Below are 9973 nucleotides of genomic sequence, written 5' to 3'. Positions count from 1 at the left end.
GCAGTAACTTGGGGAGGAAGCTCTGGCTGTGCAGTGAGGTCACGCAGGAGCTGCACTTCAGCTCTCCCTTTTGATCCAAAACTGCATGTGCCTCTGTAACACTCAGTAATGGGTCAGATCTCTTTATAGCTGCCTGTAGCATGCTGAGACATACATTCCCTTTGGAAAGGCTTCTGGTGTTAAGTCAAAACAATACAGATTGCAATGGGCCAGGAAGAGTTTCCCGAAGCCAAACGGGGCTAGTTGTTTTTCCCCTCTGTAGCTGCTGCTGGGTGCTGCTTTCCCCTTTGCAAAAGCCTTTACGGGTCCCAGGCTGTTTTCAGTTTGGCTTACATGCGAATCCAGATCCTTTGAGGGGGCTTAAAATAGTTGGCATATTTCTGCTGGCGGTGCAGCAGGGTGTGTGGCGCGAGGGCTGTTGTGTCTGCTGTGCTGTGCTGGTGCTCATTGCTGCTGCCCTGTGGGTGATTCAGTGCCCGGGATTAATGGCTGCTGCTGCAGCAGATTTAGGGATCGATGTATGGCAGGGGCTTCCCACAGCATGGTCAGGTGCACGCTAAGAGTGCAGGAGGATAAGCTTGGATAAAATACTACAGCTAGCAGGGAATTCCTCTGCGTTGGCTGCCTGGGGTTTTTGCTTTGGGTTTTTCCTTCTTTAGGGAAAATCTGCCATCTTGCTGGTTTGGGATGGAGGCATTGGGTTATGGTGTTGTCTTGATCTTTGGAGGATTTAGCTTGGATTTAACCCAGAAAAAGAGCAACAAGGTGGGCAAATGTGCTTTGTCTGCACACACTGACCAGCAAGCCACCACCGTGGCCTTATTGTGGCTATAGAGCACCCCCATGTCTGTGGGCAGGGGACAGCCATGTGTGGTGCTGTGACAGAGGATGGGAAACACAGCTGGTGACAGAGGGGTTGGCAATGCCAGGCCTGTGGGGAAAAGCCTGGATTATGCTCAAAAGCAGAAGGAAGGAGGTATTGCTTTATAATTAGGTATATTATTTAAGAAACAACTAGAAAACTTATCACAAAATGCTTGGTTTGAAGATAAAAAAATAAAATGCCCCACATCAACACATAGCCATGGACTAGGGCAGCTTGGCTGGAGCCTGGCTGGGTGCTTGCTCACCTGCATGATGCAGCTGCTCTGAGCACCACGTGTCCCCACAGCAGAATGCCGGTCTCTGGGAGCCAGCAGCCACCACCAGCCTCGTGTGGCTGGGCCGGGGGCTTGCTCGGTCCAGGGGGGTTGGTGTCCACATAGACCTGGCTTGGGCTCCATGCAGGTGTGCTGCCAGAGTGTCCCTTCTAATCTTGCTTCCTGGGGGCACAGCCTTCCATCTCCAGCAGCTCTGGCCAACCATCATATTTATTTGTTTTCTGGTCATTTTTGATGTGCTACAGGAAAAAAAAGAGAAAAAAAAAAACATTATGAAGAGAGTGGCACTGGGCATATTTGCAGTGAGGCAAGGCTTGTAGATAGGTGAGTGAGACATGAGAGATGGTGGCTGGGCCATGTACCTCCTCAAAGGGGCTCTTGTCTTTCATCCACTTCGCCCCTAAGAAGACCCAGTTGTCTCGAAAGCCCAGCTGGTTCACGTGTCTGCTGCCCAGTGCTGAAAAAAGTGCCCGTACTTTGTTGTTCATCCTGAGGGACAGAAAAAAAAGCATCAGTATGGTGCTGTGTGGGCCCCCTCCTGTCATAGAATCATAGAATCATTAAGGTTGGAAAAGACCACTAAGATCGTAAAGTCCAACCACCAACCTACCCAAACATGCCCACTGACCCTCAGTGCCACATCTCTGTGGTTCTTGAGCACCTCCAGGGACAGTGACTCTACCATTCCCTGGGCTACAGTGCCAGTGCTTCACCACTCTTTCTAAGAAGAAAGAGCTGGCAGCACGTGGCTGTGGAGGTTGGCAGCAGCAGCACCCCCAGCCCTAGCACCGCTGCTGGTTTTTGGGCACCTAGGGTCACGCATGGGGCCCAACTCACTTTGTGGCGGCATCGTCATAGGTGGCTGCCAGCATGATGGTGCCATCCTTGATATCTTCGAGAAAGGTCTCCAGCTTTGTAACATCTGAGAGGAGCGTTAGGAAAAAGAAAAGGGTTTTAGTAGTGCTGTGCATGGTACTGGTGATAGGAAGGTTTGGGACTGCTGCTTGCCTGCTGTGCACGACCATAAGGAGAAATATACTGCTAATTTGGCTAACTAGCTGTGAGACGTTGCTCATATGAATTAAATTTCCAACACCAGGAATGAGCCTGGCTGTAGAGTTCCTGCCCGGTGGCAGCAGTTTTGTGCACATTGTGGGAGTTATTCCTCATCCTGCATCTGCTGCGCGGGATGCTCGAGTCCAATGCCCCATCTAGTGGCACAACAGCTGATTGCTGCTTGGGGCTCACAGACTACAAGAAATCTCATGATGTCGGTGTTTCTCCTTAAAATTCTGGAGTTACCAATATAGTTTTCATGACCAACAAACATAAAGAGTGATTGGTTTAGTGGGATTTTGTTCTTCAGGCTTTTGTAAGTGAGAAGGGAGCCAGAAGCCCAGCTCAGCTGTGACCCTGGGCAGCCACACATCCACCACCAGAGATGGCCAAAGTCCAGCAGCCCTTATCTGCACACACAGCAGAGCTGCTACAGTGCTGGTGACCGCTGGCACCGAGGGCACCGTGCTTACCTCCAGAGTACATGTCGAAGGAGCCCACCTTCAGGAGCTGCCCGCTCTTTCCTAAGGGTTGAAAATTCCCAACACAGTCAGGGTGGGTCTCCAGAGAGGCTCCCCTGCGTCCCAGGCCCACGTGCACCGTGGTTGATGCTGTCCTGAAGTAGGCTGTGCACAAAGCCTTTGGGCCACCGGGGCCCAACTCACCGTTCACCAGCGCTATGTTCAGCCCTCTGCCAATGTTGTTCTTCATGGTGCTCATGAGGCTGGGAAAGCAGAGACCAGTGAGTGGCAGCAGGCCATGAACCATCCCCAGGCACAAAGACAACACTCTCCACTGTTGTGGAGTGGTCTGTGCTTGGCAGTCAGAGGCCAAACTTGCCCTGCTGCCACCCCACCCCCTCCCCATACTGCTTACATCCTGTCCTCGAAGCAGATGGAAGGTCCCACCACGTTGGCGGCACCGCTGATGATCCGGAAGGCGAAGTGGTCGGTGGGGCAGTCCTTCTTGTTCTCACATTTGTGGCGGGGCTGTGGTGGGCCTGGGGGGAGCAGGGAGCTGTGGGGGGGTGTCACGAGCCCTGGGGCTGGGGCTGAGGCACGTGTCTGCTGTCAGGGTGCGCTGTGGGGTGAGGCACGTTCCAGCCTTGTCCTATGGCCAGTGATGGGCGGTGATGGGGTTGGGATGGGACGTGATGAGCTGGAGTTGGGCACTACTTAGTGTGAACAGAGGGCAGGTGTCACAGGGAGTGTTCGCTGCTGGCACCCATTCAAGCCCAGCCCTGTGTGAATTTTCTGCCCTGAGTTTCCCCATTTTCAGCTGGGGTGAGGCTTGCAGCCTCACCACATGCATAGGACCCCTGCTGGCTTCCTGCAGCCCATGGCCTGAGAGTGTTGTGCTGAGGCATGGGATGTGTAAAGGCCCATGTGCCTGGTGAAGACACTGCTGTGCTGAAATCTACACAAGGGCCATAGGGAGATCCCCCTGCATTTGTGAAGGTCAGACATTCGTCTTGCAAGCAGTCATCGTGCTCCGACCATTGCCCTCAAGCCCAGATCAGTGTTGTGTATGAGATGAAGCCAAGAGTGGTACTCACTACTCATGGGCTTTCTGGTGGAACCTGCAGACACAAAGGAGAGGTCAGCATCCCACGGGCCCACCAAAACCTCTCCTTGGGGCTGTGAGTATCCCCGGACTCCCGCAGAACTTCTCACTGCCCTGTCCCCGCTGTGCCCACATAACAGAGCTGGTGGCTGTGCTCCCAACCAGGGGCTGCCATGCACTCACCCAACCAGCTCCGCAGGCTGATGGCTCTCCCTCTGTGCTCAAAGTATGTCTGTATGATGAACCAGAAGCTCAGCAGTGTGGCCAGCGGCACCAGGATCCGGATCATGCCTGGTGAGAGGAGGACGTGGGTAGGGGGAAGGGCATCCCTGGGGCATCCCGCAGTCTGTGCATCCCCAGTTCCCCATGCACAGAGTGGCCGCCGTGGCATGACAGGTGGCCAGTACTCCTTTCCTCATCCTCTACAAGGACTCTGGTCTCTTAATTAATGTCTCCAGAGTGAGCGCTGATCCTCAGATCGGCATCACTCTTCCACCAAAGGGCATTATTCATGCTCCTCTCTGCATTAAAGTTAATCTGATAATTAGTTAGAAAGCAATATAAATGCAAGTGTTTCCTATTTTCCCAGTGCTGGGAGGGCTGCTGTCCCCCAATTAGTCACCAACAACAGCCAAGCAGCCACTAATACAAATGTGATTGGCATTTGGCTTTAAAGCAACACTCACTGGAGCAAAACATTCCTGTCCTGCATGGAAACAGGGTAGAAAAATATACTTAGATTGCAGCTGAATTGCTCTTATGGAAGCAGGAACCTCTCAGCAGCCATCACTTCTCAGTCTCTGAAGGTTTCGCTGGGAAATACACAACAGCCTGAAATCTACACAAATATCATAAAAACCTGATGCTTATACAAATGCCCTTTCCTGTGATGCTGGTAAGGGGATGGCAGGGCAGATGGGCTTGAAATGGGCGATGCAAATGAGAAATAGGTATGAAGAGCTGTAGAAAATGGGACTGGGAAAAGTAAATGCTCGTCTCCATCCTTACCTGTCACCCGCATGCTGGGGGAACACAGCGAGGGGCTGTCACTGGTCCTGCGTCACCCTGAGCAAGGAGAAACACCGTGAGGCGTGGCTGTGATCCACAAAAACCAGGCGGATGTTAGATGAAAAAGAATTGCTCTGTTAAGCATATTTGCATTGACTAAGGTTGGGAACTAAGCCACCATAAATGCATGGATTCCTGTTGGGCACATGCTTGTCCCCACCCTGACGTATCAAAGTCCTGGCTCCGGTGTACCAGAGTCATTCTGCAGGCCCCGTGCTGATCCCCTGTCACTCACCAGTGCTGTCCTTTTCCCAGGAACTCTTCCCTGCCGCTGACAAGGAATAGCTCAAGTGGTGTATTTGCAGGCACAGCCCTGCATCATTTCCTTCTGGGATGATGCAGGGTGAGTTTTCAATATTATGGACTGCAGAATGCCACTGACAGCTTGCAGTTTAGGCTGGCATGGTCAGAGAGGTCTGCAGAGGAAAGTCCTCTCTTTAAATCAGAAGGAAAAGGAAAGAAACTGGTGCCAAGGGCTGGTGCATTCTCTCTGTTCAGCAAACAATTTTGTCCTCTTAATTTGCATACACTCTGTTGGGCTCATGGTGATGCAGCTGCGGGCATTTCTAACAAGAAGCAGAGTTTGGGAGCAATTCCTACACTGGCAGAGCAGCACCAGCTCTAAGGACGCGCGGCACAGGAGCACAAATGTTTTCCCTTTCCCTGATCGTGCAATGTCTTCGCCCATGTGGATTGGGAAGGGTTGCAAGTGGGATCATGAACCACTTCCCACCCAAACTTGCCCACCTCCCTGCTGCCACCGCGTCCCCCATGGACACACAGCAGATACCCACAGGGACCCAATCCTACCGTCCAAATTTGAGGTCACAGCATGGTGTGGTCCGTCCTGGAGCCCAACCTGAAGCCGGAAGGCAGAGCCTCACCTGCAGCAGTGTGCCCAGTGCTGCTGTGCTCGGAGATAAGCTTGGTGTAGAAAATCTGTAAAGGACCTGCGCTGAGAGTTGCTTTTCCTGTTTGAAGGGTAAATAAAAAGCAGTGAATTGTAGCAGGGCTGGGCTGAAGGCTGAGTTCAGGTTTGCATACTATGAGGAAGGAGAAAAATTTTCCTTCCTGTCTGACCCTGTTCTGGGTCCCATTGCCAACATTTATGGAAAATGCCCACAGCACTGTGTCTCTGCATCCTCCACAGCCCTTTCCCACTCCCTCCAACCTTTTCCCTGCCAGCCCCAGTGGCCCCTTATCTCTGAAATCCCCCTCTGCAAGACGTGAGACCTCCAGGCTGGTAGTGGGTTGCATTTGGAGCTCTCTGAGCTTCCCTCAAATGCAATGAGTAAAGCCTGCAGCTGGCAACGACTTCAGACCTAGAATATAGAAAGGTGCAAAACGTCCCCATTGTGTCCCAGTCCCTGTGGGGGCACACGCCTGCGTGTGTGTTCCCACTGCACAGTGCTTCGCCCAACTCGTGGTTTTCTATGCGTGTATTGATTTCATTGCAGAGGGAGAGAAATGGAAAAATAAACCAATAAACACTACCACTTTGGGGAAGTCATGTATTTATTCGGGCTATTTATTTTCACCTTAATCCCAGGTAAAACTCATTGGGTGAAGTCCCTTAGCAGTGAAATTGATGGAACCTGATTGCATTACAAGAGGGCAACCCTCTCCTGGGATTTCTATTATGTTCTCTTTTAATTGTTTGGATTGATTTTTTTTTCTTTTTCTTTTTATGCTGGAAAGAGCACAGCGCTCCGCTGTCAGCCAGAGCCACTGGAAGAGAGGGAGAGAAGGAAGGAGCTGCGGAGGACAGCAGGCAATAACCAGAGGTATTTGTCTAATAAACCGGAAACCTATTTGCTTAAAAACCATTCTGAGAACAAAAAGGTTCCTGTATAAATATTGCTAAAGATTTCAATGGTGCTTTAGGCATAGGCTCCACTCAGAGCCTGCCCAGGGGCCCAGGAGATCTGCCTGTGTGCTGAACTCCTCCCTGGAGCAACACTGTTTGCCAGAGTGTTTCTAATTTTCTCTGACCATAAAAACATTTGGTTGCATGCTGGCTGCTCGGGAGGGTGCCTGTGGCCAGAGCTCCCCCTGCAAGTCAATGGTTAACTAGGGAGAGGCCCTGCTCCCACTGTGGAGCCGAGCAGGATGCAGGAGGCGGGCAGGGCTGTGGGGCAGTGGCAGTGACCAAGCTGGGCCCAGGAGTGGGACCATGGCCAAATCCCATCCTGTCAGCAGCTGCTGCTGGAGCACCACTCACTTTCTCCATTTCACTGCCTTAGTGGAGCTGGGAGCCCCACATGCCATGCCTCTGGCTGCCCCTTCTTTGCCAGAGGCTGGAGGCTTCCTTCTCTAGTCAGAGGTACCATTAACTGCACCACTGGTAGTTAACTTTGCACACACGCACAAGTTCCTTAACCCTGACAACACATCTCATGGCTGTCACCCAGCGGCGGTGGCCATCTGGAGGCACGAATCCTGGCAGGAGGTGCGGGGCCACGGGATGGGGCGAGCGGCCGAAGCGCCACCTGGCAGCAGGAGCGCAGCCGTGGGTGCGTGCTTTGCTTTGTGCCGGCGCGGCAATTGGTGGTGCTGTTGCGCAGCGCATCCATCACCCGCTGCAGCCCTGGCGCAGCCCCCGGCGCTCGGAGAGAGGAATAAATAAGGGAAATCATAACCGCTTTTACCATTAAAAGAGAAATTAGCTCGCGCCGCGCTAAGCCCACAGTTTGCAGCTCTAGCACAGCCAATCCGCTGTTATTGTTCTGCAGGACTCCTCTGCAACCCAACGATGACAAACACCGGGAATTAGAAGAGTGTAATTACTCTGTATTAGCTGAATTCACGGTATCGACACAGATCATAAACATCCATTGATTATTCCTAATTTCACATTTTTAGCATTCTGAATTGCAGCAATTACGCCTGTCGGAGGCAATTAGCACATCTCCCACTTCCTCAGACCCCCAGTCCCTGCCCTTCCTCTGAGACAGCTTGGTGACTGCTGAGTGAGAACTTGGAGCACAAATCCCTCCCCACTGCTACAACACCCAACCCCTCTGCAGCACCCAGCCCCTCTCCATTGCTCCTTTGGCTGCTGAGAGCCTCAAAATGCAGATGGATGCCCATGGGGACCTCCGACCCCACAGCCACAGATTCCTTGTGTACGTGATTAACAGTAGGAGTGCTCCAGTGCTTGCTGTCCTCTGCCCAATGCCAGTTGGTGCCGTGCTCGATATTTTGTTATGAAGCAAAAGCAGTATTAAAAAAAGGGTGTGGATATAGATCATGAATGTTTGCATGGGAAATGTGTGACTCTGTTAGTATCATATCATTAAATCTGTTTCTTAGGCACAGTCAGTGATTTCATTACAAAGTGTAGTGGAGCACAGTGCCAGCTCTGCAGCTCTGATTTGGGCAATTAATGACAAGAGGAGACAAATCCCAGCCTTACCAATGGCTGTGCCTTTGAGGCTTCCAGTTTGCTTCACTTGCACTAAATATGGAAGGATGTTGGGTGAAGCACCGCTGGCCAAGTGTTGTGCTCCCAGCTGTGCACTGGGACTCATAGCCTCTTCTCCCAGGTACTGATAATAACACAAGAGGTAATGGCTCTAAGTTGTGCCAGGGGAGGTTCAGGTTGGATGTTGGGAAAACTTTCTTCTTAGAGAGAGTGGTGATGCACTGGCACAGGCTGCCCAGGGAGTGGTGGAGTCACCATCCCTGGAGGTGTTTGACAACTGTGGAGATGTGGCACTGAGGATCAGATGCTTCTATCTGCTCCTCACCTGCAGGTTTCCAGACTGGCCCTATGTTAGTTGGAGGAAGTTGTCTTTGGGCCTTGTTCAGTGAAGTGAGTTCACTTGCAGCTGCTTCTACTGCTTCTGTGTGGCTGAAAAACAATGTTTGAGTGAGCATACGGCCATCCTGCATGCTGTGCTGCCCAGGTTTGCTTATTGCTTGTGGCAGGGCAGGCTTTGGGGACGCATCATCTGAGTGATGCAAACCTGCTGCTGCTTAGTGCAGTGGGGCAGAATGAGACACTGGGGGCTGGGCTCAGAAGGGGGATGGCAGGGGTGGGAGCCCACCTGGGGACACAGAGGAGATCTTACCTCTGTGCTGTCAATGGGCCCCACCAACCCAGTAAGGCATCACAGTGCCGATAGAATGTCTCTGTAAAAAGTGCAATAGAAATTAAAATCTCCACTGAGAAAAAAGCCAGTGGGGCTTTTTGCATCTATTATTTTTATTGTACTCTGGAATGTTTATAAAGTAGATTGCTTTCATCGAGGGAGCACAGCTTTTCTCCCAAGATGTAATTCTGAGGCTTCTTAAGGAAGATTTCTTCTCACAGAGGAAATAAAAGATAGAAATATGATGCTCCCTGACATTTGAACACGCTACTGAGAATCGGAACGGAAAGAAACAAACTCAGAAAGTATCATTTGTACCGCAGTCAACTTCAAAAAGTCACCATCTGCTGAGTTACTACCCAGTAACCACATTGTTGTTGTGATGGTTTGGGACTGTCTGCACCCATGGGGCTGCCCTGGTGCTGTGCCTGCACCAGGCAGAAGGAGGGCAGAAGAAATGACATTTCTTGGCATCTCAGGTCTCTGTTATTTTTCCTCGTTGATTTTATTATAATTCATCATAACAATTCTTTGCCCTGTGTAACTCACCTAGTGCTCACCTTGCATTTTTTTACTCAGTTTGGTCTTCAGCTGCTCATGGACTCCCAGGAAGGTTGCTAACTTTTTAAAATAAAAATTCCCCATCAAATTCCATGTCTTCCATCAGCCCTTCTCCGGCTTCTGGTGATGCTGAGCAGAATTTAACCCTCTCTGCTGTTAAGGTTTCACTGCCCCCTCTCCACGTACAAAAGATCCCTCTATGGTAATACAGCTGCATACACCAGCTCATGTGTTTGCTTTCCTGGGTGAAGGGAACCAATCTGTATTGTCAAGGCCTGTGCCTTTTCTTCTTGCCAGCGTGTTCACTTTCATGCCTTCCCAGTGGCTGATTTTGGGATGGCAGAAAGAAGGCACTTTCATGCCTTCCCTTGTGGCTGTGGTGTTCTGTGCCTGGTGGCCACCTCCATCATGGCAAACAGCTGTATACTTGGCCCAGGCCTGGTGGCCCAAGGGGATCTTGGTGGATTGGTG

At 51.3% G+C, this 9973-nt stretch overlaps 1 protein-coding gene across 3 annotated transcripts; it reads right to left on the bottom strand.

Annotated features, from left to right (window-relative positions):
- Positions 1–979: 979 nt before the first annotated feature.
- Positions 980–5839, bottom strand: FAM3D (FAM3 metabolism regulating signaling molecule D). 3 transcript variants are annotated; one of them, XM_042823304.1, is made up of 10 exons: positions 5658–5839; positions 4788–4844; positions 3963–4070; positions 3772–3795; positions 3093–3216; positions 2882–2940; positions 2690–2740; positions 1998–2082; positions 1523–1649; positions 980–1399 (listed from the first exon to the last, which is right to left on the bottom strand). In XM_042823304.1, exons 2-10 carry the CDS (start codon positions 4798–4800, stop codon positions 1310–1312), a joined length of 681 nt encoding a protein of 226 aa, XP_042679238.1. In that variant the 5' UTR covers positions 4801–4844; positions 5658–5839; the 3' UTR covers positions 980–1309. The 3 variants fall into 3 exon arrangements, with proteins under 3 accessions (XP_042679238.1, XP_042679239.1, XP_042679241.1); XM_042823305.1 differs by having other exon boundaries at positions 5732–5824; XM_042823307.1 differs by lacking the exon at positions 3772–3795.
- Between the last annotated feature and the right edge of the window lie 4134 nt (positions 5840–9973).

Source organism: Centrocercus urophasianus, unplaced genomic scaffold (assembly GCF_019232065.1).
Source record: "Centrocercus urophasianus isolate 14NV4802_14NV808 unplaced genomic scaffold, USGS_Curo_1.0 seq_22, whole genome shotgun sequence".
Taxonomy (NCBI): Eukaryota; Metazoa; Chordata; class Aves; order Galliformes; family Phasianidae; genus Centrocercus; species Centrocercus urophasianus.
The sequence above is the reverse complement of the archived record's forward strand: the minus strand, read 5'-3'. Positions and strand labels throughout refer to the sequence as shown.

Excerpts from the sequence above, each read along its gene's own strand:
- FAM3D (XM_042823304.1), bottom strand. Across the intron at positions 2,941-3,092 it reads ATCTGCTTCGAGGACAGGAT|CCTCATGAGCACCATGAAGA; the intron begins GTAAGCAGTATG and ends CTGCTTTCCCAG. Across the intron at positions 2,741-2,881 it reads GAACATAGCGCTGGTGAACG|GAAAGAGCGGGCAGCTCCTG; the intron begins GTGAGTTGGGCC and ends TTCAACCCTTAG.